Raw genomic sequence first — 25614 nt, forward strand, 5'->3', positions numbered from 1 at the left:
AAAGCAGCAAAACAACTCCGAAAAAAAGGCACCAAGATTCAATAATCTGATTTCTTCCGGGCTGATTCAAACGAACGGGACAAAAGTAATATCCCCTCGAAAGGCTGGTGGGACAAATGAAGACGTTTTTTTGACAAATAGCTCGACTTTCAATCCGGCTAGTGGTCCCTGTAGGCCCCAGCAAGCTTCTTTTTTTATGCCTCATTTTGTCCTAATTGTGTGCTCGATGAAAAACGACGCATGGAAGAGAGTTGGCTGAGGTGGAGTCCCCAACACACAGGTCGTAGCAAATTAGAACGATGCAAAAAATAAATAAAATTGTATTGAGTTTCATCGGCCCATCAATTGCGCTGTCTACCAGCTTCTCGTCCGGACAGTTCGTTTTCAACTTCTCAAAGCCCCTCGGCTAAGCATAGCGCACGGCCCGTTTCGGTTTGTCCTTGCTTGAGCGAAGAAAAACTTTGTTTTCACTCCACCCGCCTGGAAGCAACGGTGGTATGTGGTATTGAGTTTTGTCGATAAATTGAAGTGGTTTTGCAGGATTTACGTACCGTTTGTTGGCCGCCGCATTCAATGTGGAACAGTAAAGGCTTCCAGCCTGTATGGTGTACCTTTGCCTATTCCCAGCTCTGCTTGACTTGGCGCCAAGCTTTCCCTCCGAAGGCCTTGACCTTATTTGAATAATCTTGCTATCGGGAGGGATCAGTGTCGATATCGGATTAGCAAACTACCCGGCCGTGGACCTGTAGCACGTACATCAAGCGCACTAGCCTTCGAATCCGGTCGCTACCAATCGGGCCGCCGTTCGCTTCACCCTAGCCGAATGTCTCGAGCCCCATCCATGTGTGTGACCGGTGTGGAGTAGTGTAGCGTACGGTTTCGTGCTTCATGCTCCGTATTGAATTTCCTGCCCCCTGCCCTGTTTGAAGTGTCTAGGCAATGGCAAGCTGGCTTTCGAAATCAAGAATTCATACCACCGCATGGTCCACCTTGCGCGCCACCTCCCTCGCACACTTAAACAATCGAACATGAGATCCTCCAACAAGGACGGAGTGGTTTGACAGCTTCTCAGCATCATCTTGAGAAGATGTTGCGTCTCAAGTGGGTTTGGAACCGTTGGAAAATGTATCGATACCGTACGTCGATGAGCACTCCAAGTGCGAAGTGGCACTGTTGCAGGATGTCGGGTAGCCTTGCGGGCCTGCCGCCTGTACGAGGTATCAATTTCGAGAGGGCATCGGCTCATTGCCAACTGTGTGTTCATTAAGAAATTCGAGCTACCGGAGGGAAATGGTTCGAATTAGGGGATGGGAATGGTTCGCTCTCTGTTTGGTGCGGCAGAATCTGTTACGTCTGAAGGAGTGTTTGTGGCTGCGCAATAGTAATAACAGGAAATAATTGTAATCGAATCGAGTGTGATGGGAAGCGTGTGTTACAATCCATCGAGCATGGAAACAAACGCGTTTCAAGGTTTGTGGGTTGAATTTCATTTTGCGCTGTAACTGTTAATAGAAATATTTTCCTTGGAAGAATTTTATTTACTGATCTACAAATAGATTTCACGGGAATGCATTAGAGTTAGCTTTGAACGTGTCCCCTCCGAGAGCCGGAGATGTGAGGAAACCTTAAAATTGCTCTGCTAACCTGCAGCTCGCCGACTTTTCCTATTAATCACCTTGATTGACAGCGTGCTCGACCATTATTCCGGAACATTATGCGGAATCGATGATCTGTTCCCCGTCAGCGACGTTCTGGGAAAGTGGGTTCCCGGGATGAAGTTCATTGTTATAATCAAGATCGTCGTTGTGTCGTTGGCTGCGTTGGGACGTTGGAGATGGCAGCCCGCAAACTTCCATTAGTGTGACCCGTACCGTTTCCGCCAGCCACGGTACCCCACAACAGGGCACGGTGCTTGCTTCTGTACACATGCTCAAAAAATCCACTTCGTCACTTTTTTGTCTTCCCGGACCCGTCGCCGTGCTGTCTTTGCGGAAACCGTCTGTGCCTTCCGCACGATAAACATATTCAAATCCATCCGCTTCGCACTCCGGCCCGATGAGCTTCCTTTTGCCATGCGTTTGTGTACCTTTGTATCTGTATGTCTGTGTGTGTGTGTGTGTGTGTGTGCAAGATGTGTGTATGTGTGTATGTTTGACTTATATGTGGTAGCGAAAGATCTTCCCGCACGCCCACAAACCGAGGGCGAACAAATCCATTTATTTAGAAGCTCGTCGTGTTTTCGTCATCGATCACAAAAAAAAAGGAGCGAGGAACAAGCAAGGTGGAGTGAAGCACTTTCAGCCGAGCTTCCGTGGCAGCTAAGAGCATTTCCCTTATTGCATGTGGAAAACGGTACAGCAAGGTAGAGTGGAGGGAACCTATTCTGTATGAGTGTGTGCGTGTGTGTGTGTGTGAAAGCCACTCAATATCACTATCACTTACTTTGCGTTTTACTTTTGGGCAGGGGGGGGGGGGGGGAGCGTTTGAAAAGCCTTCGAAAAACGAATCCATCGAAAACGAGGCAGCACGGGACGCTTTGCAAAGATAGTCCGACATGTAGACGATCGATCAGACGACGGCAGACGATGGCGAGTGAGAGGGGAAAGGCTCGAACGAAAAAACAAATTCCTTGCTGCCATTGCTTCCCCTCAATGGATTGTAACAAACGACGCACGACGACCTGTGTTATTTTTCTTCACCCGTCGCGACGGTGGCGGCGTGCAACGGGATGAAAATTTATATCCAGGATGTTCCAGGGAGATTACGATGTACGCCATAGCCATGTATTTGTTCGTGCTGGCTTTGACGTTGCTCCCAACCGCTTGCGTGCTTGCGCTTTTTTTCTCCCTCACGTCAAGGAGCGTGTTATAAGATACTCTTTAAAGCTCTGAAATGTGTGTCATTTTAAGGGTGCACGGAATCCTGGTCACGGCACCAAACATTGCTGATTAAAGACGAACGGACTAGCAATGATTTTGGTGGTGCCGGGAAACTCCACTTTGAAACTTGCATACACTTTAATTTTCGTGGCAGGAATTACTTTAATCGAATTACCATTCTATCTTATTTCGATAATTAGATGCATAGACAAAAATGGTTCAAATTAGGCAAATGCAACGCAGTTTAATAGTTCTCAATGGCTACTCCAATTACATTTTCAATTAGTAGTTATAAATGTAAGAAAAAATATCACAAGAGAGCTTAGTAAATCCATATAAATAACATTACGCCTACAGAAGCTGCTCCAGAAGCTGTCTAGATAACACCCAGTTGCAGGTTGAACAAAATGCTTTATATTGCTATGCTAAATATTAGATATGCATACATCTACCCTTACACCAGAAGCATCTTTTCAGCTCCATTTTCACCGCCTAAAACGAACAGGCTTACACATTAGATTGACGAAACAACCAAGTCAGTTCCTCACGGGCAAGCGAAGTAGAACGATGGAAACGATCGGCAACATATAGGTAGCAACACAAATTTTACGCAAAGCCATCACTTATGAATACACAAGTATCACACCCTCAGCCCACCAACCACTCTCCCATTCCTTTCCCTCTACTCCTTGTACACCATGTCACACGTGAAGTCGATACCAACCAAAGGCAACCAGTGCGTATTTCACCACGCATGGCGGAGAGCAGAATCTTGTTTGCGATCCTCATCACATATCCAATCCAATTTGCGTTTCAGTGAGGAGAGAGAGAGAGAGAGAGAGAGAGAGAGAAAGAGCGAAAGAGAGGGCGCATATTGTGCGCACTGGGAAGGAAACCCCGTTGGGCGTTGTGCTAAAAATCTGAACGCTCCGCTCCGGGTGGGAACGTTCGTTTACCAGGTGCGTACATGAGCGTTTCCTAGCTACGGGTACGTGTTAGATGCTATTCTTACTCAATATTATTATGAAAATAGACGATATGTTTATGCTAAGGAAGCTGCCTACTGGCAATGGCCCACGCAAAGCATGTGCATCCGTGGATCCGTGTGTGAGTAAGTGTACCGGTGGCGCTGTGGGAACCGTTTTTCCCCGTTCTCACAGACTGTTAGCTTCTCGGTGTGGGCTGATGCATGGATGTATTTTTATGTGAGATTTTTATGCAAAAAAAAACACACACACACACATGTTCATCTTCACTTTCCTACAAAAACAACGCTTAGACATGGCACGGGGCAACGGTGCGAAGGAAAGATGGCCCGGCGGGGTGAAATATGGTAGTTAGATTGAAAATTGTTTTTCACCCCGGCGCTGGGTGATGGTAAAGTGGCTGTGATAGCTTTGTGAATAGCTTTCTGCTTTTTTTTCCTTTCTCTCACCCTCTCTCTTCTCTTCGGCTGCTATGAGCTGCGCCCTTGAATGTGTTGATCTTGTCATCAGTCCCAAGCTGCCGAACCAGTTTGCTACCGACTTTGTAAATGGTTTTGTAGGTGATGGAACATAAAAAAATCCGGAATTTTCCTCTCTCAGCACGACGAACGGAACGATGCGCTGGATAAAGTTATCGATATGTAAATTATTTTTACCCATGCTTGTCCCCCTGCCCCGAATATCGAGACTGTCATCCCAACCAGCAGTGTACGATGGTGCTCCGCGCATGTGAGTGTGTGTGTGTTTGTGTAGGAGTTTAACCTCCCTTTTTCTGGTTCCAGTCTCACTTCAAGTATGGCGTTTCCTGCGATACGCGCGCCCGTACGCAAGCAGGAACGTAATTGGCGATTCGGGTTTATCGGCCCGATTGCCTGGCACCCCAAACGCTGACGCTTTCCATTCGACACGGCCACCGGGTTGGCTCGTTCGGTCGTGTAAAACGAGAAGATTGATGGTTTGAATATTTTACGATCATTTCGTCACCATCGTCAACGGAAGCAGCGGGGAAGGGGGAAAAAATGGCAAGCGCAAAATGAACGGCAGCCAGAGATCAGCGTGATAAGAAGGCTTCAAGCAAGACATTGCCACCGGTGCCTTTGTGTGTGTGTGTGTGTGTGCCACCCAACGGCAAGGCCACGAATTGGCCAAAGACAAACCAGCCACACCGTAATAGCGTCGGTAGCGGGCAAAAGCGCATGAATATATTTACTCACGGTGAAACGGTTTGCAAAGTCACGGGAAAATACACGGAGAGCCATGGAGTAGAACGATCGTCAATACGTTTCCGCTGCGATGAATCAAGTCAAAGGTACCACCCTTGAAGTGTGCAACGAAATTGGTTGCGCCATTTCGTGGCGGGTTGGAAATGTTGTTTCTGCTGCATTCCGATACCGATCAGTGAAAATGTTGGCAAAATTGCTTCGTCTTTTGATGTGGAACCGCTTGCGTGTGCGTTCAGATCGTTTAATATCGCATTGTAAGCTTACCTGTAGATCGGCACATTGTCCTTGTACCACACCACTAGCAGGATGCGATCGTTCGTGAGATTGGACGAGACGTCGCATTTGATTTGGGCCGTCTCGTTGACCAGCACCTTCTCCAGGTGAGTCGGCACATCTGAAACGATGGACAGGGAATGCGAAAGGAAATGATTAAATAACCGGGTCAGTGAGCATGGTCGTTTGCGGGAGGGAAAGCTTCCACCTCCGTCCTAGTCTCTGCATCATTTTATTGCTCCTCTGTTTCTCTCTCTTACACACACACACACACATACACAAACACAACTCCAACCTCAATTTACGTGCTTTATAAATATAACCATTGACATGCTCGAAACCCATCCATCACGACTGGTCCGCTATTAATTAGGTCGAATTAAAGGTGATTGTTCTCGCAAAACAAAGCGTGGGCCACGTGGACAGCGTAAGCCTAAATTCCCTTCACTTTTTACCCGTCCTTGTGTATGTGTGTGTGGCTGTGTGGGTGTGTGTTTGCGTCACCATGGTTGGTTGATTGAATGATAAGCACCGAGAAAGGTTTTCCATTCTCTGCTCGGTCTTTCATACGCCCGTACGCTTTGGCACGGAAGTATCAATGCGAGGTCAAACTAACTGCTCATTACATGGGGCAGATAAAACGAACTGCCTGACCGCGAAAGTCCCTTTTCCGAGCAACGATTGATGAATGGCACCGCACGGGGATGTCCATTTGGCTGTCGTGCCTAATGATGATAATAATGTTTTCTCTCGATGTTCGTAGCAATCATAGCGATACTTATCATTAGGCTTTTGAGGTTGGGTCCATTATCGTACTATTTTTGCTACACAAAATTTTGCCCCAAATTTGCCATTTTATTGATTGTTATGATGATATGGTGTGAAAGCTGAGGCAGTTGGAAGGTCTATTAATTGTAATATTTCGAATGACATTTCTGTTTCATCCTCAGCATGGTAAAGCAACGCTTTTTAAACCAATTTGTAGCTAAAATTCAATTTAAAATAATTTGTCCTTCGATTGCAATCCTTTTTTATCAATTGTCCATTTACGATGTTTACAATCAGTCTACCTCAAAACATTTTCAAAAGGTTACAAAACCGTGCTTTTTGGAAGACCTACAGACCTATCTAAACCTCGCATTGAAATGTGTATATGTTGTTTTAACACAACTAATGTTTCTTTTCGTTAATCTTTCAATTTTCAATTGTCATAAGAGGAACCAAAACAGGAACACCAAAACACGGACACTGTTTTCACCTGGTATTCTACTCTGCAATTTCCGCAGCTGTTTTCAAATTGGGAAACAAAAACAATTACAGCAGCGTCCACGTCAACAACAATTACTCCTTCAATACATTGCGCCACAACTCCCCCCACAACTTTTCCATCTTCTGAAAGGTAAAATTGGAGAACCAACTGGCCAACAAATTTCCTATCGGCAAACCTAAACGATCAAAACGTCTGCGGTCTTTCAACTACGGTCCAACTTTCCCCGCGGAGGGTGTATGTTTCACGACAGGCTCGTTAAGTGAAAATGATGTTTTAAAAGTTGCTTTTGCGGTAAACCATTCACAGCGGGCAGGAGACCGAAAGCCGGTAGAACGGTAAATGTGTAGACGCAAAATGTAACAAATTTATCATCAGCGAACGAATGAACCTCCCCTCCAGGCCAGGCTGATCCGGCCGCCGGTTCTGGCATCTAAATCTTGATCCACAATACGGAGGAAATATTCTGCTAGGGAGTGGGTCGCTTTCATCCTCTCTCTCCCTCTCTCTCTCTCTCTCTTGGCAAAACATACTCCCGTACACGAACCAACTCCGAAAAGCCACAGTTGCGAAGGCCTAGCTACACGCCCTCCCGCTGTGGATGGGTAGATTACAATGTCAGCCTGTTAATTCTTGCTGCAGTATGATGTTGGCGATGAAATATGAGTGCCGTGCCGTCTGTTTGTCCGATCGATGGGGTGGGTGGGTGGAGAAAAAAAGGGAGGCTGGGTGTGTGCGAAGGCTCCACCCACCTGCCAGTTACACGGAAACAAGTTCACCCACCGGGGGACAAGCTACAAAATAACACAGCACAGCACAAAGCAGATAGGAAAGTACAGGCAAGAGGCTTTACCTCCCTCTTCGAGCGCCAATGGGCAACAGCTACAAACCACCAGCCAGCAAAATGAGCATAGGATGGACACGCTGGCGCACTGTGCCGTGGGCGGGATGGATAAACGACGGTAAAGCCAACGGGCAGCTGGTACCAGCTGTCACCTGATCCACCTGGCCCACCTGGAAGTGACTTATATTTAATCACAATAAATATTATTGCACAAAAGGTGTCCGAGTGTCCCCATGAGCCCCTAATCCGATGGACGGTAGGCAATGAATGCCGTCGCTTGATTGAGCATGCCCGTGGAGGTGTAAGGTGTGGTTGGGCGGGCGCTATTGGAATGGCGAACGATGGGCAAGGGGTGGAAGGTTTGTCCTGTCATCTTGGACAATAGCATAAAGCCATCTCCTGCAGGCCATCTCCGAGCGAGCGTAAGCGATCGGCTGAAGTGGACCTTGTTCGAAGGGAGAGGTTGGCTGCTATCGGTAGCTAAAACAAAACAACAAAAAAAGGTTAAATCTGACACGGAAGGTATCGACCGAGCACGGCTGGTAATCGGTTTCATCCATCTGGTTGTATTGGATTAGCAAAAGCAACAATTGCCAGTGCTGGCGGCAGAAACGGTGGACCAATAATCCTCCCATTCTAGGAAGGTGTCGATTTGTGGGCGGGGGAGAAATTTCATCATCCGAGCCATGGTGGAAGGGATGGAAATAGAAATCCTCGATTGACAGGGTAAATTGTATGTGGCTTCTGTTTATTTCAGGCTACGAGAAATAATGCTTGTATAGGAAAGATAAAATCTGTCGTTGAAACAGTTTAAGTAGTATGGAATCAATCGTTTCCAAGAAGATAATGCATGCTTCATTGATTGGTTGGAATTTATATTGGGATTAATAGTGCAACCACGATCTCCAAGATAATGAAAAAGTATGATAAAATTAACATATTTAATTTTCATCCATCAATCAACAGTGATTCAAGAAAGTATTCACTCACCGTGTTTTTCTCAGCACAAAAGAAAGGATTGCAATGCTCTTGTCCCATGCTCGCGTGATTATTTGTCTTTGTCAGAGGCTTCTTCCATTTACCACAAATATGCAGAAAGCGTTTGATATACCCCAAACCCCTCCCCCGACTTATCTTTGAAATCCTTGCCTACTGAACCATGTATTAATACGAATGTTTGCATTTGCCAAAAAGCAATGGTTAGATTCACACGATTAATTGCCACATTGGCACACGCAACCACCTGACGGCATCAAAAGCAATGTTGACAAAAAGACAAAAAGAAAACAAACCCCGATACAGAAAGCTTTACGCTATCTCTAAGAGTACGGGAGTTTAGATTGAAACACCAAATTAAATGCCTAATTGCCATTCATTAGCTGTGCGGCGCTTCCTGTTTTTAGGCAAGCGAAATAGTTTATCGCCCGCTGGGATGGTAGCGCCCACGTGGCAGGGGGTAAAGGTATTTTACCGTGTAAACATAATTCAAATAGATTGCTAATATTTGTCATTCGGTTAGTTTTCTGTCATCAATCCCAACAGTGCCTTCGTCTGCCCGCTCCAACTCCAACATCTCCCCACAGTTAGCACAGATTTTGCTTCGGGCGGTAAGGTGAGTTGTGTCCCGCTGATGTTGAGTGTTTGGTCGGTTGGAATCTGTCATCCGTTGCGGGGCACGGGCACGAAACACTGCGTGCGCACACTGTGCGGAGGCTCCGTCACGGTAAACTCGTCGCCCGTCAGCACCGTGGGCCACCGCGGGCGTATTATGATAAATAGCTTTGAATAAATTAAATGTCAACAGTGCAAACCGGAAGTGGCTTGTGACTTGAACCGGTGCGTCTCATCGGCTGCTTCCCGGGCAATGGAATCGTTGCGTTTGCTTAATCCTTAATCCTTTCTCCAGCGGGTGTGGTTCGGTTTTTTTTTTTGGCCTTGGTTCCATTTTTCTTTCTGTCTCCGCTAGTCCCGTGCAACCGTCGTGTCGTGCCATCGTGCTGAAAGTGCGACGCTGCTGTTTGCCAACCGATCGATGGATGTGCGTCATTCGTCGACCTGGTTTTTTTTTGCTGCTGTCGTTGTTGTTGTGCTTACTATTGGTAGCTCAACGGCGAACGTTCCACCATCAGCGCTGCTGACAGTCTGTGATGTCTGTGTCAATTTCAACGCACAACGCAGACCGCGCACAGCGCACGCCCTGCCCCTTCTTTGCCGAACCCAACCGATGGTGATAAATTGATCCCAATTTAATTTTGCGCATCAAATTGTCAAAAAATACGACCGGAATCGCCGCAAACGAGCGCGAACGGGCTGCTGATTACACTGATAGCATTTCCCGGTGCTTCCCTTTTCGTTGTCCCTACCTCCCCTGTGTACCTGTGTGTTTATTTCGCTTCCATCGAACACGGAAAGGACAGTGCAAAGAATACGTTTCGCACAACAGTTTGGCGCCGCTAGGAGGGGCGGCCATCAACACGCGGCCCGCTGTGTTTGCCTTCAATTAGTGAAGTAATTATGTTTGATCTTTTAAAGCGATCCTCGGCGCCGGAACGCCACGCAGGCCTGATTGCGCCGTGCGGTGTACGAATCCGTTGGAAGGTTTCTTTCGGGGCGGAGGACGCCGACGCAGACGCCAGATCCGGGAAGCTGGGATGCCTGGGGACAGCTTTGTTTGCGCTTGCAGGCATCGTTCGCACGGACTCGGATTTGTGGCCAACGCTCTCACGCCTTGATTGGTGTGATTGGTTGGCAAATGAAATCAAGCAATCAAGCGCCAAAGAAGCCCGGAGTTTGGTATTGAAAAACAAAAAATAGTTTCAAATTGCCGATAGGAATGATTAGATATGAGAAAGATGTTTCTGAAGCGCTTAAAATGTATTGCTGCCGTTGCAAATTGAGGCAAACAGTAAACCACACACACCAGCGATAAACCATTTGAATGTGGAAAGCCACTACGAGCACTTTGGAACGACACAACTCCTGTTTGGTTTGGAGCTCAACGCCAGAATCTACTTTACGGCACAGTACATGGAATGAATTTTAAGTTGATTCCTCTTGGTCACACCACAATTCATGCCACCCCAAACACAAAAACGCGTCCTTGCTCGCTTTAAACAAAAATAATGCAAAGTTTCCCTCGGGCGTGCTCGCGAAGGTGTGCTAATTTGAAATTCTCGCAATGTCACAGCGTTCCCCAACATTGCCGAGCCCGATCACGATCGGAAAAGCGAGCCATCCATCATTGTGTAATGAATTCATTTTCTCATTTGAAAAATTATGAGACACACTTCCGAACCGAGCAATGGAGGGTCTCCCACCGTTGCGAGTTTCAATTTTGTGCACATTTTCTTCCACGCGCACGTTTTGGCATTCCATTTCCGGGGCCTTAGAACGGGAGACGCCATCGATGATCACTCGAGAGGGACGGAAAGGTGGACCAAAACACGACGAGAGAGAGAGAGAGGGACTGTAAAGGAGCTGCAGGATTGATGAGGTGGAAAGTTGGCACATTATTATGCTGCCCGCGGGGACCGGCGCTCGCGCACAGTTTGCTGGTCATTATTTCTTCCGGCTCATCGGCCACGTCCGAAAGCTGATTGGGATGGATGTGTTTTGAGCTTTGTTGCTTGGTCTCGTTTGCTCTACAAAGGGAGTTTTCTGTTGGGTGGTTTCTGATGACTAAAGAACCTGAAGCGCTGGAGAATGTTTCATCCTAAATAATCCTACTATTACCGCGGTTTTAACATCAGTATAAATATGCTCTTCTTTCGCTACGATGATAGCATTTTAAACTTTGTGTTATATCTCCATAAAATGTGGATTTTATAACATGATTCGAAAGGTAACACATCTTATGTCGAAAGGCGAGGGAACTGATCGACAGCATCCAATCGTGCTAGTAAGCACTCCCTAGCACCAGACACAGCTCAAGCACTGCTACATTCAATTAATTTTGCTCAACGATGTGTTAAATAATGTATTTCCAGGCAGAAAATAAAACCCCTTCACTGTGGTGGTGCAGGAAGCCGTACTCATCTGCCCGTTACGAAGGAGAGCGCCACGGCATATGCTCGGTCTGGTGGGAAAGCAGCACTCATCGAAAGATGGAAAACTCACAAAGCACATACGATTGGCATGTGGCTGCCGCATTACAAGCACCGTAGCAGCAGCACAGTAACAAAACACGTACACAGAAAGAAGGCCATCAACAGTATCGGTTCGAGCAGAGTGAAACAGCTAACAGAGAAGGTACTATGGCAACATCTACCATAGCACACAGACACACACACACACTGTGCTGTCTTTAATTGCATCATATTTTATTGTTGTGCTCTGCGGCACACAACAGCTTGACGATGAAACGTGCAGCAACGTGTAGCGCCGGTGGATGAAAGGATGATGGTTTTTATTGCCACTCGTGAGAAAGATTGCTTCAATTTACTTGTACTAACGCTATCCTAATCGGTGCCGTTGGAAAAGCACAAACCACAGCACTGTAACACACAGCACAGAGGCAGTTGGAAGTTGTTGCCCGGGATTAGTTTTCTCACCCCTCCTGTTGCTGGTAGTTTTCCACCCATTGACTGCAGCCAACGTTCCAATGGTACCAACTGTCTGGATGGATTTTAGTTTGATGTTTTGAATAATTATTTATCAATTATTCAACATACTTTGTGTGTGTGTGTGTGTGTCTAGGGTAGCACATGAACGAGATCATCTCAATGTTCTCCACCGCTGTAATGGGGGATCGTAAAATATAATCCTGAAATACTGGCACTAATTACGGTGCCAAAATAGAGAGGGATATAAGATGTGTTTGAGCTCCAGCAAGGGAGCGTTGTGGAGCAGTACGTAATCCAGATTTTAAAATCATCAGTGTTTGATTTGATTTGTGAGGTTTTGCTTTCATCTTTTAATGTTTGGTTTCATGTATGCTGCCTTCTATAACCATGCCACTCTTCATTGGATTGATTGGGAGTCAGTTCAGCGCTGCATCATGGTTGACGGCTGATGGTGGTAGCATGTTCAAGTAGAATATGCACAAATTATCAAAACTTGCTGCACACGAATGGAATGCGATACTCTGCAATTAATCTTTTCTAAATTTGTGGGAGGGTGGGTCAATCAATTTAAGCACCTCTAATGAAGTAGTGATGCTGTCTCGTATACCCAACCATGCTTTTATTCTTTCAAATGTTTGTGAACTGTCTTCATTATAGATGGAAAAGGTGCAGATCAATGCTATGAATGAGTTACGAATCCTTCCATGTAATTCAATCAATTTTTTTGGGCTGAAATAATTTAAGTTGAAAATCGAAGGCAAGTTTTGCGTATGCTTTTGTAAAGAGTGTTGACATCAAATTGGATTAAAGAGATCAGGTGGTGGAATCTAAAACATTTGTACAATGTGTCTTTTGACATAGGGTCCCTAGGATTCAAATGGTTGATTATGTTTTTTTCAACTTGTTCAGACATTTTATCTGAAACATTTTTCAATTAAACATCTGTGAAAACATATTTTGGGCTTTACGAGCTCTTATTTATTATAAAAATATGTATTGAACACAGGTAATGAAGTAAAAAATAGTAATTCGAATGCTGTTTCATCAATTTAGCATATCATTCATTGTGTTATCGACATATTTAAGGATACATACAACTAAGATCTTTTTATTGTATATATTTTTATATTTATTACTCATTTTATGTGAGACATTTGAACGATTTGAGTGAAATTGATACTCTTGCTTACTTCATTTTAACTACAAAAATAATCAACTCTCTCGATAATATGACTCATTTTTCCTACAAATTGAATAAACATACAACAATAACATAAACCAATTAATATGTTCTATTTGCTATGTTTTGTTTGCGGAAACCAATGGTTAACGGGTTTAGAATGATGTAAGGTGTCTCACATATGACCTGATTTCTTTTATCCACCTTTGTTTACATGATTTTAGCCGCCAAGTGTCAAACTTCATTTAAAACTGCGGACTGATATATGATAAAAACCTCTCTTTTTAGATTGTGCAATAGCATTGTGTAAAACATTAAAACTTTAACTTGAACATTTTAATTTTACATCCAAACATGAATGGTTTTAAGTGTAGCAATGAATTCGAATTTATACAGTCTTTCAATCTATCTAACTGCTGTTTACGGCACCACCCCTATAGGCAGAGTGCATTTCCTCACCCACCCGAAACTCAAACACACCCTGGTCGCCCGCTCCCACGCGAGTGAAAATAAATCTAATACTGTAAAATGTTGCCCCTGCGTGTGTGTGTGTGTGTGTGTGTGTGTGTGTGTGTTTTCTCCCCTCACAAATCCCACCGGGCGCGACGCATACGGTGGTGAGCACTACGGTCCCGGAAATACTTCCTTCCAACCCGTCGGGACGCTCGGCAGCCAGGGCTAATCATTCCGGACAGCGTCTTACAAGATAATGGTAAGTAATCACTCGGGCCAAAACGGAGACCGATGTGCTGCTGCTGCTGAACCTGAGCAGAAACGTATCCGTGTCACCTTACGTCGCACCTTGCTCCCTTGTTCAACCGGGCAACTGAGGGGGTCTGCCTTTCAACGACACGTTGGTGTACGGGGGTGCCACATTCCAGACATTCATTAGATCCAATTCCTGTTTGTTCGGTACGGGTTTGCACCTTGTCGCCGTTTCAGCCCCACCCGTAGCTGCTGTCTTGCGGACGACGAAGCAGACCATCGTTTTGGTCGAGACACTGCCGTTCCCTACGGTCGATGCTTGTTCCTGCTAAACCGTTAGCAATCACCTTGGTAAGGATTATTTATACAATCAGCCTCACCGCGCCGCACGGCTCGAGCCTGGACGTGCCGAGCTCGTTCATTTGGTTTCCATTTTCTAAAAGGACAACGAGCTTCCAATCTAACGACGCCGAGTTACCTTCTTCGCCCTGCTCCGCCGCTGCTTTCGGTGCGGTTGGTTGCCATGTCGTTGGTGGACGGAGCTTGGTGGTCTATTATTGAAATGTCTTAAATATTTCCCGCTCGGTTTCGGTCCTGTTTGTTACATGGTCGTTCGATAGTGTGTGTGTGTGTTGCTTACCCTGGAGAGCGCCGGAGCAGCGTGATGGAGCGAGCTCACAGCTGGATCGACCGGCCTGGCAAATGGGTCGATTGCTCCATCGGTGGATGGGAAATTATTCCAACCACATTCTTATGTACGGTCCGCACGTCCGCAAGTGCGTCGACAGCTTCGTCCTCCGCATACAGCTTGCTGACGAGCAGTACGGCAGCATGCCTAGATGCGTGTGCGGACATTTGTGTAACGGGTAAAGCCGTACTATTTTGCCCACTGCTCACTCGACGCTTTGTGTACCCTCACTCACCCCGGTGTGACAGTTCGATGCTCCAATGGTTTGTGTGTTGGTGCTGCCAACGGGAAACGATCCCGCAGCATAATCCGGCTACGGGGCGCATTATTGTGGCAATAAGATTATATGCTAATTCGAAATAATTAAATTTGAATCTTATTTGTTTTCCTTCGGCGTGCGTACGTGGTGGTGCGGTAATGGGCGCAGGGAAACCTCAGCGACCGTAGTAATTATGCGCACCGACAATGGCCACAGGGCGGCTTCGTTTCGGGCACGGCAGCAGTGCTAAGGAGCCACCGAGCTCGTCTACCCTGTGCTGGTGTGTGTGTGTGTGTGTGTGTGTGAGTGTGTGCGTACGTGTGAGTAAATTTAGTAGCAAAGACTTCGAGTTCGGCAAAACAGCGCCTAGCACACGATGATCACGGTGTGGCGACTCGTACTGCAGGTAAGCGTAGGCGGTGTTTGCTTCCGGGGCTAATTAAAACTCCCTAAAAAGTGGGCTCCAGCAACGATCTATCCGCACGGCTTTGCCCGGTACAGGTGCTAATCCAGCTTGAAATATGTGTCCAAGGCAAAGCGAACGCTGAGAAACTCACGTACCGTGTGGGCGAAATTCTGGGTACGCTTGGCCGGTACATGATGACTATCTGGATCTAGAAAGGCGTCCCAGTTTTAATGGGGCGGACAATTTTTACCCAAACTAAACGCCGGCTCCTTACCAGGGGGAAAATAAACAATTTGTTTGTTTGCTTTTTTCGTATTGTTCGGTTGTATGTGAAAAGTGAAACCTCCTCGAGCATAAATAAAGTCGAAAAATATTTGCTGCCTTCAATAATGGGTTTGCAAAAGTGCTCCCATGAACAAAACACCGAACGAGCTATCCCTTGCATGCCCTCCTACCCCGGTTATTAGGCAGTATTTTTGCAAAACATCCTTTTCAAGGACAAGTACCGAACGATCATGGCCTACTAAACGGTTTGCTCCCAGCCTTAATATCCCCCACCAGGGCCATTACCGGTTTTGCAGTAATATCTAATTAAAGAGCGACAGCGCCTAAAAGGCCGGCCGGACGGTAAAAATGGCCAGCTAAAGTGAAACAAACTAAAAGTTTTCCTCCCGCCCGGTCTAGGAGAGGGTGGAGGGTGAATTCCCTGGACCAGAAAACCCCGGAAGCTGCTTTACCACTACCATCCTCCATCCTTATATTAACAACAACAACAACAACACCAACAATATCCTTTAAATAACGAGCTCTAATGTTTCGGTTTCAATTTGCTAATGGGCCCGCAGAAAATTCGCCTTTTCCATTAGTTGGTTTTCCGACGGCGGCGCAAACAGTGGCGCAAATCGTAATTTTAGGACCTTGTTTTGGTGCGCTCATGGTGATGCTTTAAATTGTGCTCAAGAGCGAGACCCTCGTTGGGAATGAAATTCTTTAATAAATGTTTGCCCATTTACTCGCCCTCGCTTTCAGCCGGCACCTCCTGCTGGAGTTGCCATGACTAAACTGTTGTTGTGACTTTGTGCTGGGCGCTTTGAAGCCATACTTTTTGCGCGCTTGGCTGTCTGGAGGAAGCGTGAGTTTTGTTATTTGAAAGACAGGAAGAGCGAGAGAGAGAAAAAGAGAGAACAAAAGAGGCGCAGAGCTGCGAAACAATTGTTTGGCTTTCGTTTGCTGCACGAGAGTGCAAATCATGGTTCGTTTCTTCCTGGCAGCCTTTGGTTTGGCGCTTAAAACTATCAACAACAGTCTGCCGTGATAAATATGCAACTGTTTTTTTCCTTTATTTGGTGCAAACTTTGTTTTCAAAATGAAAAACATGTGTGTTTCTTTCTCCTAGCTATACATTTGATGTTTCTTGGAGCGAACCGTTCTTGAAAGGGCATTTTTTTCTGTTTCTTAAGCACGAACATGCAACACTCAATAAGATGTGAAAGCTGCATGATTTTCTATTACGGTTCCCTTTTTTCTACCGAAGATTCATCTGGGAAAAGATTATTTTCTGCGCAGTTCCCTGCTGACTGCCTGACTGCTTTTCCCTTCGGGAGCTTTTTTGCCGGTATGCTTTAAACGATTTATTTGCTTGTTGTGTAGGAGTTTGTATTCATAGGGTTATTGTTTTTTTAAGCGGTTTGTTTGTTTGTATGTTAGGAGAAATTGTGAGTTTGGTTGCAGTTTACGTTAGTTTTTTTTTGTTTTTATAATACGACTGTAATGGACAAGATTGTCAGTTAGATTTCGAAACCTTGTTAATACATACATCTTTATGTATCATTAAGATTATCTTGATCGATAATCTGATACATTTCAAAAACATACATCCCTCTCATAGACCATTTCACAAAATACTTGTTTATTAACATTTAATCAAGAAATTTATGATTGCATGTTCAAAATGCATTAAATAAAACTCGTTTAAACTCAGCTCGAAAAACTATAGCACACACAGAAATGGATGCAAACCTACCAATATACCCAATACCTTACTTATTCTGCACCAATCGTACAGCAGTTGCTTGTTTATCGCTCTTGTTATTTAAGGTGAACGGTTTTCTTACCTCCCATGGGGCTATCTCGACAAAAAATATGTTTCAAGACAAAAACAAACAAAACAAAAAACTGCCCCGGTTAAGATACTGCCAACCGGCATGGCAATGGCCGGGAGCAAAAATAATAGTCCCGAATTACTCTCGCAGGACTTGGAGCACGTGGAGAAAATACATCGCAACGTAAAACAGAAGGTTGGTTTCTGTTCGGGTTTACCGCGCAGGGTGTTTTCCCCGTTGCCTCCCACCCGGGCCGAAATCGTCACAAGCGCTTTTCACCCAAATCCGGACCTCACAATCTCACCGCAGCCGAAGGATTAGCTAGCCTTGCCGGAAGCGCCGGAGGAACGGTAAAAGGCGCCGAGCATATATCGAACTTTTTTATCGCTTCACTCGCCTGACCTCTTCCCGCCTTCAACAGCAAGAAAATCCAGCACAAATGTCCCGAGTGCCGGACTGTCGATTCCCCCGGGCGCGTATAAAGTGAGTGCAAAAGTTTATCCATTTCTCATTCGGAATTTCAACCCCCAATTTTGAGTTGGGAGAGAAGGGTTGGGGTTGCAGTGTGTGTTTCTTTTTTTAAAGCTCTTTTTTGTGACGTCCAACCGAGCGGTTTTGGTGGTTCCAAGTGTGGTTCCTTTTTCCCAACATTGAACCGACGAAGGAACTGTTGGGAATGCGGTCGGGACGCTTTTTACTGGGTCACCGTAATCTAGGTCCGAAGTGGACCAGACCATTTCCCGGATCATCAGCACAGGTGTTGCTGCGTATAAAAAATGGGATGAAGAAAACGAAAAAAATAACTGGACGGATACCGAAAGTGAACCGGAATGCAGGAATTTAGATGGAAATCAATTGGGAATTTTACGAGTGAATGGTCTGTGTGCGCGCGGAGGGGATACAACTCTACATTTACTTGTGTATGGCAAAGAGAGAGAAAGAGAGAGAGAGTGTGTGTGTGTTTGAGAGAGAGAAAGAGATCGTGGGACTTGGTACAGCTGCGCGTGGTAGCAGGATGGGCAAAAACCGCAACATCCCCTCGGGTTTGGCAAAATGCACCAGCGGTACTGGCTCCATTTCGCTGGCTGCCGCATTGGTGTGAATCGATTGTGTGGCGGAAAGGTGTGTGGCTTCACTGCTCAGGGAAACTTGTTGCTTTCATCTTTGCAGCAGGCAGCTCCAGCACCGCCACCGCCTGGGTATGTAAAGGGCCAGATGGGATGGGAAGAAGTTTATTCGACTATTAAAGTGATTCAGTCGGTTGTAAAATGGGGGGGTTGTCAGATATTTCGAGCTCGGACAGCTATCCGCAGCTGTAACTGGCAGCTGGGTGGACAGCCCGTTTTTGCCCGGACGACCCGGAATTGCGCAAATCAACAGCATGGTTGGATGTTAGGTTTTGCGGTATTGGCTACACTGCACTGCACGAGTGAGTTAATCAATTCACCGAGCAAATGGGGCGTGGTGCTAGTAAAAAACAGACACACACACGCGCGCTAAGCAATAGTTGAACCATTAGCCAAGTTGAATTAAAAAGTAACCGTTCAAATACTGGCGAAATTGATGCCGATTTCAATGGCATGCATTTCCGATGAGATTAGAAGCGTGTTGAATTTCATAGCGTGCTTTTGATTTCGCTTATCAGCGCTTGCTTTTGTGGTACGATCAAAGCATTTGTTTTGATAATTTTGCCCTTTGTTTCAATGCGATTGGTGTTTGAATACGGTGCAAGTGAATTTTAATTGTGTTTCATTCCGGCGAACCGACTTTACAGTGAGATCCGGCGAACTGAGATAACGAGAATGCAGGCGTGGCGTTAATTATACATTTCTGTGAATAAGCTACATTTGGGTGGACCTAATCCCCTCGTGCACCATATTTAATGTGTACAAATTCTAGAAGCAGTATTACAAACGGTGCATTCCACATCGACAAGCTTGTGAAATTTAAACAACTATTTACATTACGGCCTACAGTGACATTCTCGAACCGTTTAATACATTTCAATATCATCGCAATAAGCGTCTAGCTGCGAGCAACATTCAACCATCATCGAATACATTGCTACCTTGTAACACTTTGCGCGGCGTAGTATTTGTAGGCACGATATCAAGTGTGTAATCGGCGTACGTAACGCAACACCGCTCACCGTTTTATCGTACCCCCTGACACACTGGTAGCCGGCGGCAGAGAAGACAATGTAAATATCATGTGCCGGTGCGACTGGTTCCGCGTCGTGCGGAGAAGTAACTGTACCGACTTTTCCTAGGAAACAGGCACTCCAGCATACATCAACGCAGCAACGCACCAAGCTACGACCGTTCTCAAGTGCTGCGGCGCTCTGCCATCAAAGCGCCGTCGCCGTAAGTGCCGTACCGTTTCCTGCGAAGCACACGCGGTGCCGTTGGAGTTCAATCTGTTCGACCTTTTTGGTCCGTTCGTTCGAAAACAATACCAATATACCCTGGCCTAAGTCAACACGGTACGGTGTGTGTGTGTGTTGCCTGACGGCTATCGAAAAGGAAAATCGTCATCGCCAGTCAGTGCGCTGCGAAACCGGGCGCCCGGCACTTGCCTCCCAAATGGTGCAGGCCTATTGATTCCTTTGACTTGTTAAATGCCCTTTCCCAAAGCACTGCTGATTTGCTGCTCGGCAAAAGGGGATGGTGGGTAGCCCGGGTAGGCGGGCGCTGGGAATAAGAAATAAGAAACCGAATGTTGACCAAATGTAACCGGCTTAACGCTTGGCAAAGCGACCTCAAAGGCAGGCCAGACAGCGCAGCCGATGGGCCGATGGGAGGATTACTTACGCCCCGGTCGGTCGGCATCGAACGCGCCAAAGGTGCGGCAGTTTTTCCAGCTCGTTGGTCGGTTCGTTCGAGCGGCAAGTGCGTTCCGCAACCGTCCTCTGTTCCCTTGGGGCACCGTTTCGGGGAAGCACGGGCGCTTTCGCCGCGTGGAGTGCTGGGCGTCCCGAGAGGTATGGTACGGCGTTGGCCCGAAGCATCGGTTGCAGGTGGACCGAGGGATGAAAGTTCGATCGAATTTCCATACTGCTTTCGAATCGAACCCTTCAAAAGCTACTCCTTTGCCCCGGAGTCGGGGTTTCGGGGAAATCGCTCCTCACACACACACACACACACACCCGCTTCACGAGCGTCTTCAAATTGTTTTCCTGTTTTTTTCGCTCTCCGTTGTTTCGTTACACTTTCGAACAGAAGACCGGCGCCGGAAAGAAAAGATCGAGGAGAGTGCGGAACCGGAGCGTTTTCTCTGGCCTGTTTTCTCCTTCCCACCTCCCGTCGAAAGAACTTTTCGGTCCGGGAACGGGGTACAGGGACTTGCCGTAATCGTCAATGGGATGCAAAAGGAAAAAGTAAATCCCAAGAGATTTGCGGGTAACAAATTTTGCAGCTTCATTAGCATGATTGTGCAGGGGGGTGATGGCTGGTTAGATGGGATCGCACGGTGTTGTGCGATTGGTGAGAAAAAAAGTTCGTTCGAAAGTGAAGGAACCAAATGGGACAAACGAGTGTTTTATTTTATTTCCCCATTTCGTTTCAATGTGCTCGTGTGGTTAGCGTGCCCATTTTGCAAATTGTGTTCCATGTTTCTCACACTCTCATTACCGTTCACATCTGTTTATCGTGGGAAATGCTTATTTAATGGAGCGTTGTTGAAGAGTTTCATGTTCGTACATGATCCAGCATTCATTCGCCTTTATCAATCAAATTTATTATTTTACACCAGTTTTTATGATTTGTATGTATTTGTATGTGCCATTATGTATTTTTTTTAATTTGTTTAATTTAAGGAGTTGGATAGATTTAATAGTATCTGTTTGAAACTTGTTATTATTCAGAAGGAATGGCGTCGGCCGTATTGATGTTTAAAACATTAAGCCTTTAACAAAAGCCTTCACAATTTTTGTTAAAATTATTTACATCCCAAATATCCAAATAAAATCAAAGGAAAAATAGTATTGTTTGCTTTTCTATCGAACACAAAATGTTATGTTCTTGAGACATAAAAGCGTTCCGAACATACTCTTGCGTCACACAACCCAAACATCAGCATAAGAGATCGGACATGATGGGATGGGTTGGGACTAGAGTTGTGCCTCAAGTACCAGAACTGTACGATTCATTCAATTCATCCTAAAGAACGAACGATCTACGTTCATCTAATCAACGTTCATCGATTCTTTAAAAATCATAATGCACTGAGTTGGTCACCAAAATAACGTCCTAAATAACGCCGCCAAAATAACGAACGTTATAGTACGCCAGGTCGTTCATTTTCCCCATACAAATATGAACGTGAACCGTATGACCAGGACGTTCACGAAAAGAACGACCTATCCGTCGAAATAAAGATCGTCCTAGTACGCGAGGTCGTTCATTCTCGCCATACAAATATGAATGTGAACCGTAATACCAGTACGTTCATGAAAAGAACGTCCTACCAATCGTAATAAGGATCTTCCTGGTCTGCCTAATAATTTTGAAGATGCAAAACAATTTACAATTTGCAATACAATAAAACAATTTACCATATTTTCTTCAACTGAAATGAACGAATGAATCGCGATTCACTTTCAGTTCATCTGAATGAAAGAACTAGTACGTTCACGTTCATGGAAATGAACCGAATTGCCCAAGCCTAGTTGGGACATGGGTTGCTTGCCGTGCAATTAAAGTCTGTAACAAAACTCATTTCCTCTGCAATGTTCAATGCCGGTACTGCAAATCAACTTCAAATCAAGTGCCAATGGCTGCAGAGAAAATTTCAAATCAAACCGAACATAAAAAGGAAACACTCGATCGTCTGAAACTTGACTCAGCGCCGAATGCCACCCACGTCCAGTGCTTGCCCTGCTGAAGCTGATACACGACCGTATCCGGAGATTGATGTCCAGTCGGCTTCATAAATAATCAATGAAACCGAATGCCAAAGGTTTCGATGTCGGGTGTCTTGTTTCGATTCTCTCGATTTTGGGGGAATAAGAATGAGGTCCATTTCCCCGGAGGTCCTTTCCCCACCGGATCGCTTCAAAGTGGCTTGGGTGGTTGTCTTAAAAACTGATTCCATCCGGAAGATATCACACTTGCTCCCGGGCCCGGGAATACCGAACAATAGAGGAGCAACCTTTCCACCACGCAAACCGAGACATCGTTCAGAATGCGTGAAGGCATCCATGCGAAAGCTCGGATCCATTTCCTTAGCATTGGGTGTGGAAAAAGGGATTCATTTTCCCAGCCCGGCCCAAGTGTGCCGTCCCGATGGCCGTCGTCCAGGTCTGGTGAGCTGAGCATTCATTCATATTGAAACAAATTGATTGTCCGTCGACGGACCGGACAGGGGAAAAAGGGATCGAAATCAATCAATCCTGCCCTGGTCGTCGGACCGGTAGCACCTTGCCCTGGCAATGAGCCTGGGGATTGATTACATATTGTTTCACCGGCACTGGAACAGCTTGGAGAGGGCCGGTGCGGACGATAGTGGCGAGATGACGAGCTGGCAGCGGGGAGCTTTTAAGGGAACTTTCTTTGATTTCGTTTGTGGGTACCGAATCAAGTCAGTCGTCGACCGACCAAACCCCTTCTGGGGTTTCCGTCACGATGAAGTACAGGTGATGGATCTTGGCACTCTGGCACAGGCGCTGGGTCCCTTCCCACCGAGGGATGGGTCAGTTTTTGTGATGAATATTGAAATTTACTCACCAAAAACCTTTCGCACCCTTGAGAAGCCATGGGAGGGAATTCTGCTGCGAGGACGCCCCTCGTACCGAGTCTGCTTTGCGAATTGTCCAATCGGGCATGGAAGGACGTAGTTAAGATTCCGTTCGTTGTCGGTTCGGTTTCGGTCGGTCAGTTGTGATTTGATTGCAACCAATTCGATTAAACGTGCCCGGTGTTTGTGTCCGTTTGTGCTCATCCCCTTGGTGAAGGTGATGAGTTCCGTCGGTCCTGTTTCGAAGCTCCAAAGGCTCCCAAGGATACCGAAATACCTTTCGGTGCTGATTTGGATCGGGTTTTGCGGGTCGTAAATTGTCGTGAATTCAATTAAGCGGGACATGTTGCTGAATTTCATTGCGGCAGGTTGTTTGATTGATGAGCCGAGATGTGTCTGTGATACGTTTTTCCATTCGAATGGAAATTAAAACGACCTGACGAACAGTGACAGTATCGAACAAGGGAGAAAATGTAATTTAAAATGGCACTCCCTACTGCCCTCCCATTGTTCATAGCAACGGTGAATTAACTCGATCATGCTTATGCGATTGTGGGAAAGCGCAAACTGTTGATTGTACTATGCTAAAGGATCGATTAAAACTTTCTCCGGCTTTTGTGGAAGTGAGTGGAAGTGAGAAATTGCCCTCAAACTCTCGCAATAATGCATTGAACTTTGGGTTGGCGCAAGAGCCAGAAAGGCAGCATTGAAACTATAGGAGAGCATAGTTTCTTGCGGTTCACTAGGAAGTTGAAACCGCAATATGCAATGGGGCAGTAAGAAACCAAAAAAAAAACTCATTTTTATCCAGTTAATAGCTGGTAAAGGTAAGCGCAACTCGACTTTGCTGCAATAAGGATTACGTATACCAATGCTAGTGACCGTACCGTGCCAGCTCGACCTTGTGGAGCGATTTTTTTCCAGCATTTGGAGTACGTAGGAGGCACCGTTTGCTTATCTTGCACTTTTACCTAACGCTGACAATTTCCAGTTTCCCGCAAAGCGTACAATGGCCTTCCAGGCCATTCTTACAAGTTTCTACAAGCTCTTTTTTTCTATTTAAAATTGACCCTTTCCGTTTTTGTTTTCTTTCTAGGTAATGCTCATTGTTGCCGGCTGACGATGTGAAAGTCGCATGGAACCACATTAAAACTTATCCTCGATAACTCATACCAGGAAAGGAGCTGCAGCACGGAAGTTGCTCTATCGCCGGTCAGGCTCATCAGGTTACTGGCGAGCGATGGTAGAAAGAGGAAAAAAGGCTTTCACCTCAAAAAAATGACGACAGCAATAAAAAAGTAACCCCTTGGACATGAAGTACCTTTTGACGAAAAGGAAAAGATTATTATTCTTTCATTGGGCAGCTGAGAGAAAATGAGTATTATGGACGAGAGAAAAAAAATAGCAAAAAAAAACATTGGAAGGTTTCCGTAAACGGCTGAGGGAGGCAAACAAATGGTCGAAAAGAAAGAACACTATACGTAAGACGAAAGTGCAAGGCTTAGTTTGAAAAAATAGTTTCTTTGGCAAGAGTTGGAGCAAGAGAAGGGACTAAAGAGCACAAATTAAAAGTGAAAGATGGACACCTGCTTCTCTAACAGGTGACAAAGTAACAGGTTCACAAAAGGTGGTTAGTTGAGAAAGTTTCCGTTCCTTTGGCGTGCGTCATGATAGTTTGTTCAAACGCTGTTTCATTGCCCTGTGGATTAATTAAAAGTAAAAGCAAGTGTTGCTGCAAAATACAACGCCACAAGCTAGGTTGGTGAAGTTGTTTGTGCAATTTTTGATCGAATAACTTTGCGCAATAGTAGCAAGAAGCGACATTTAAAGTAAAATAACTTTTGTGAAATGCATAAATTAAGCAAATAAGAATACCGTATATTGCACCATTCCGCAAGCGACACTACTTTCCTAACCTCTGCCCACTGTGCCGTTTATGCAACGATGAAGCCACTCAACGGCGAAACAATGGCTGCTGCACCACGGCGCACTGTCACCTCGCAGACAGCAACATGACGGTGAAGGGTGAAAAATTAATTAAAAAATTAAATTACTTCCATTATTTCCGTACCGTCCGTCCCGAAAGCCCGCCCCGTGGCAGGCGGGATGCAGGATGCTGCGCGATGAGTGGCCAGCTGCGAATGCGACAATGCAGAGCATGGGTGCAGCGGGCTAATGCTGACAATGCACGCCCGTGCTATCTCGAAACAACGGACAGCCCGGAGTCATTCGCACGGTGAACGTGTCGGAGGATGCACGCTGCTGCGACACCGAAAGCAGAAACGAAAGAAGAAGAAGAAGCCTCGAAGCAAGGTGCGATAGACGTGATGCAGAACAAAGGACACCAACCATTTTGCCAAGCCCGTGGGGTAGAGGGTACAGGCACAAGACGGTGTCCGGGGTGTGCGTTGGCCGGAAGGGAAAACTTCATTACACAAACTTGCTCCGTCGATTATGATGCTTATTTATTTGCCTCGAAGGGCACAGTTTGGGTGGGACAGGGTTCA

The 25614-nt window shown here is 45.9% G+C and overlaps 1 protein-coding gene across 6 annotated transcripts in view; it reads right to left on the reverse strand.

The window, feature by feature from the left end:
- The window catches only part of LOC120948514 (hemicentin-1), a 194028-nt gene that overhangs the window by 128355 nt on the left and 40059 nt on the right, over positions 1-25614 (reverse strand). For all 6 annotated transcript variants that reach the window (XR_005750957.2, XM_040364925.2, XM_040364927.2 and 3 more), the window contains one exon: positions 5353-5482. Coding sequence is in view for 5 of the 6 variants with exons in the window: in XM_040364925.2 (XP_040220859.2) it covers positions 5353-5482 (130 nt within the window). In the remaining variant the exon portion in view is untranslated. The remainder of the gene's footprint in view (positions 1-5352; positions 5483-25614) is intronic.

This window comes from Anopheles coluzzii, chromosome 2 (assembly GCF_943734685.1).
Source record: "Anopheles coluzzii chromosome 2, AcolN3, whole genome shotgun sequence".
NCBI lineage: Eukaryota > Metazoa > Arthropoda > Insecta > Diptera > Culicidae > Anopheles > Anopheles coluzzii.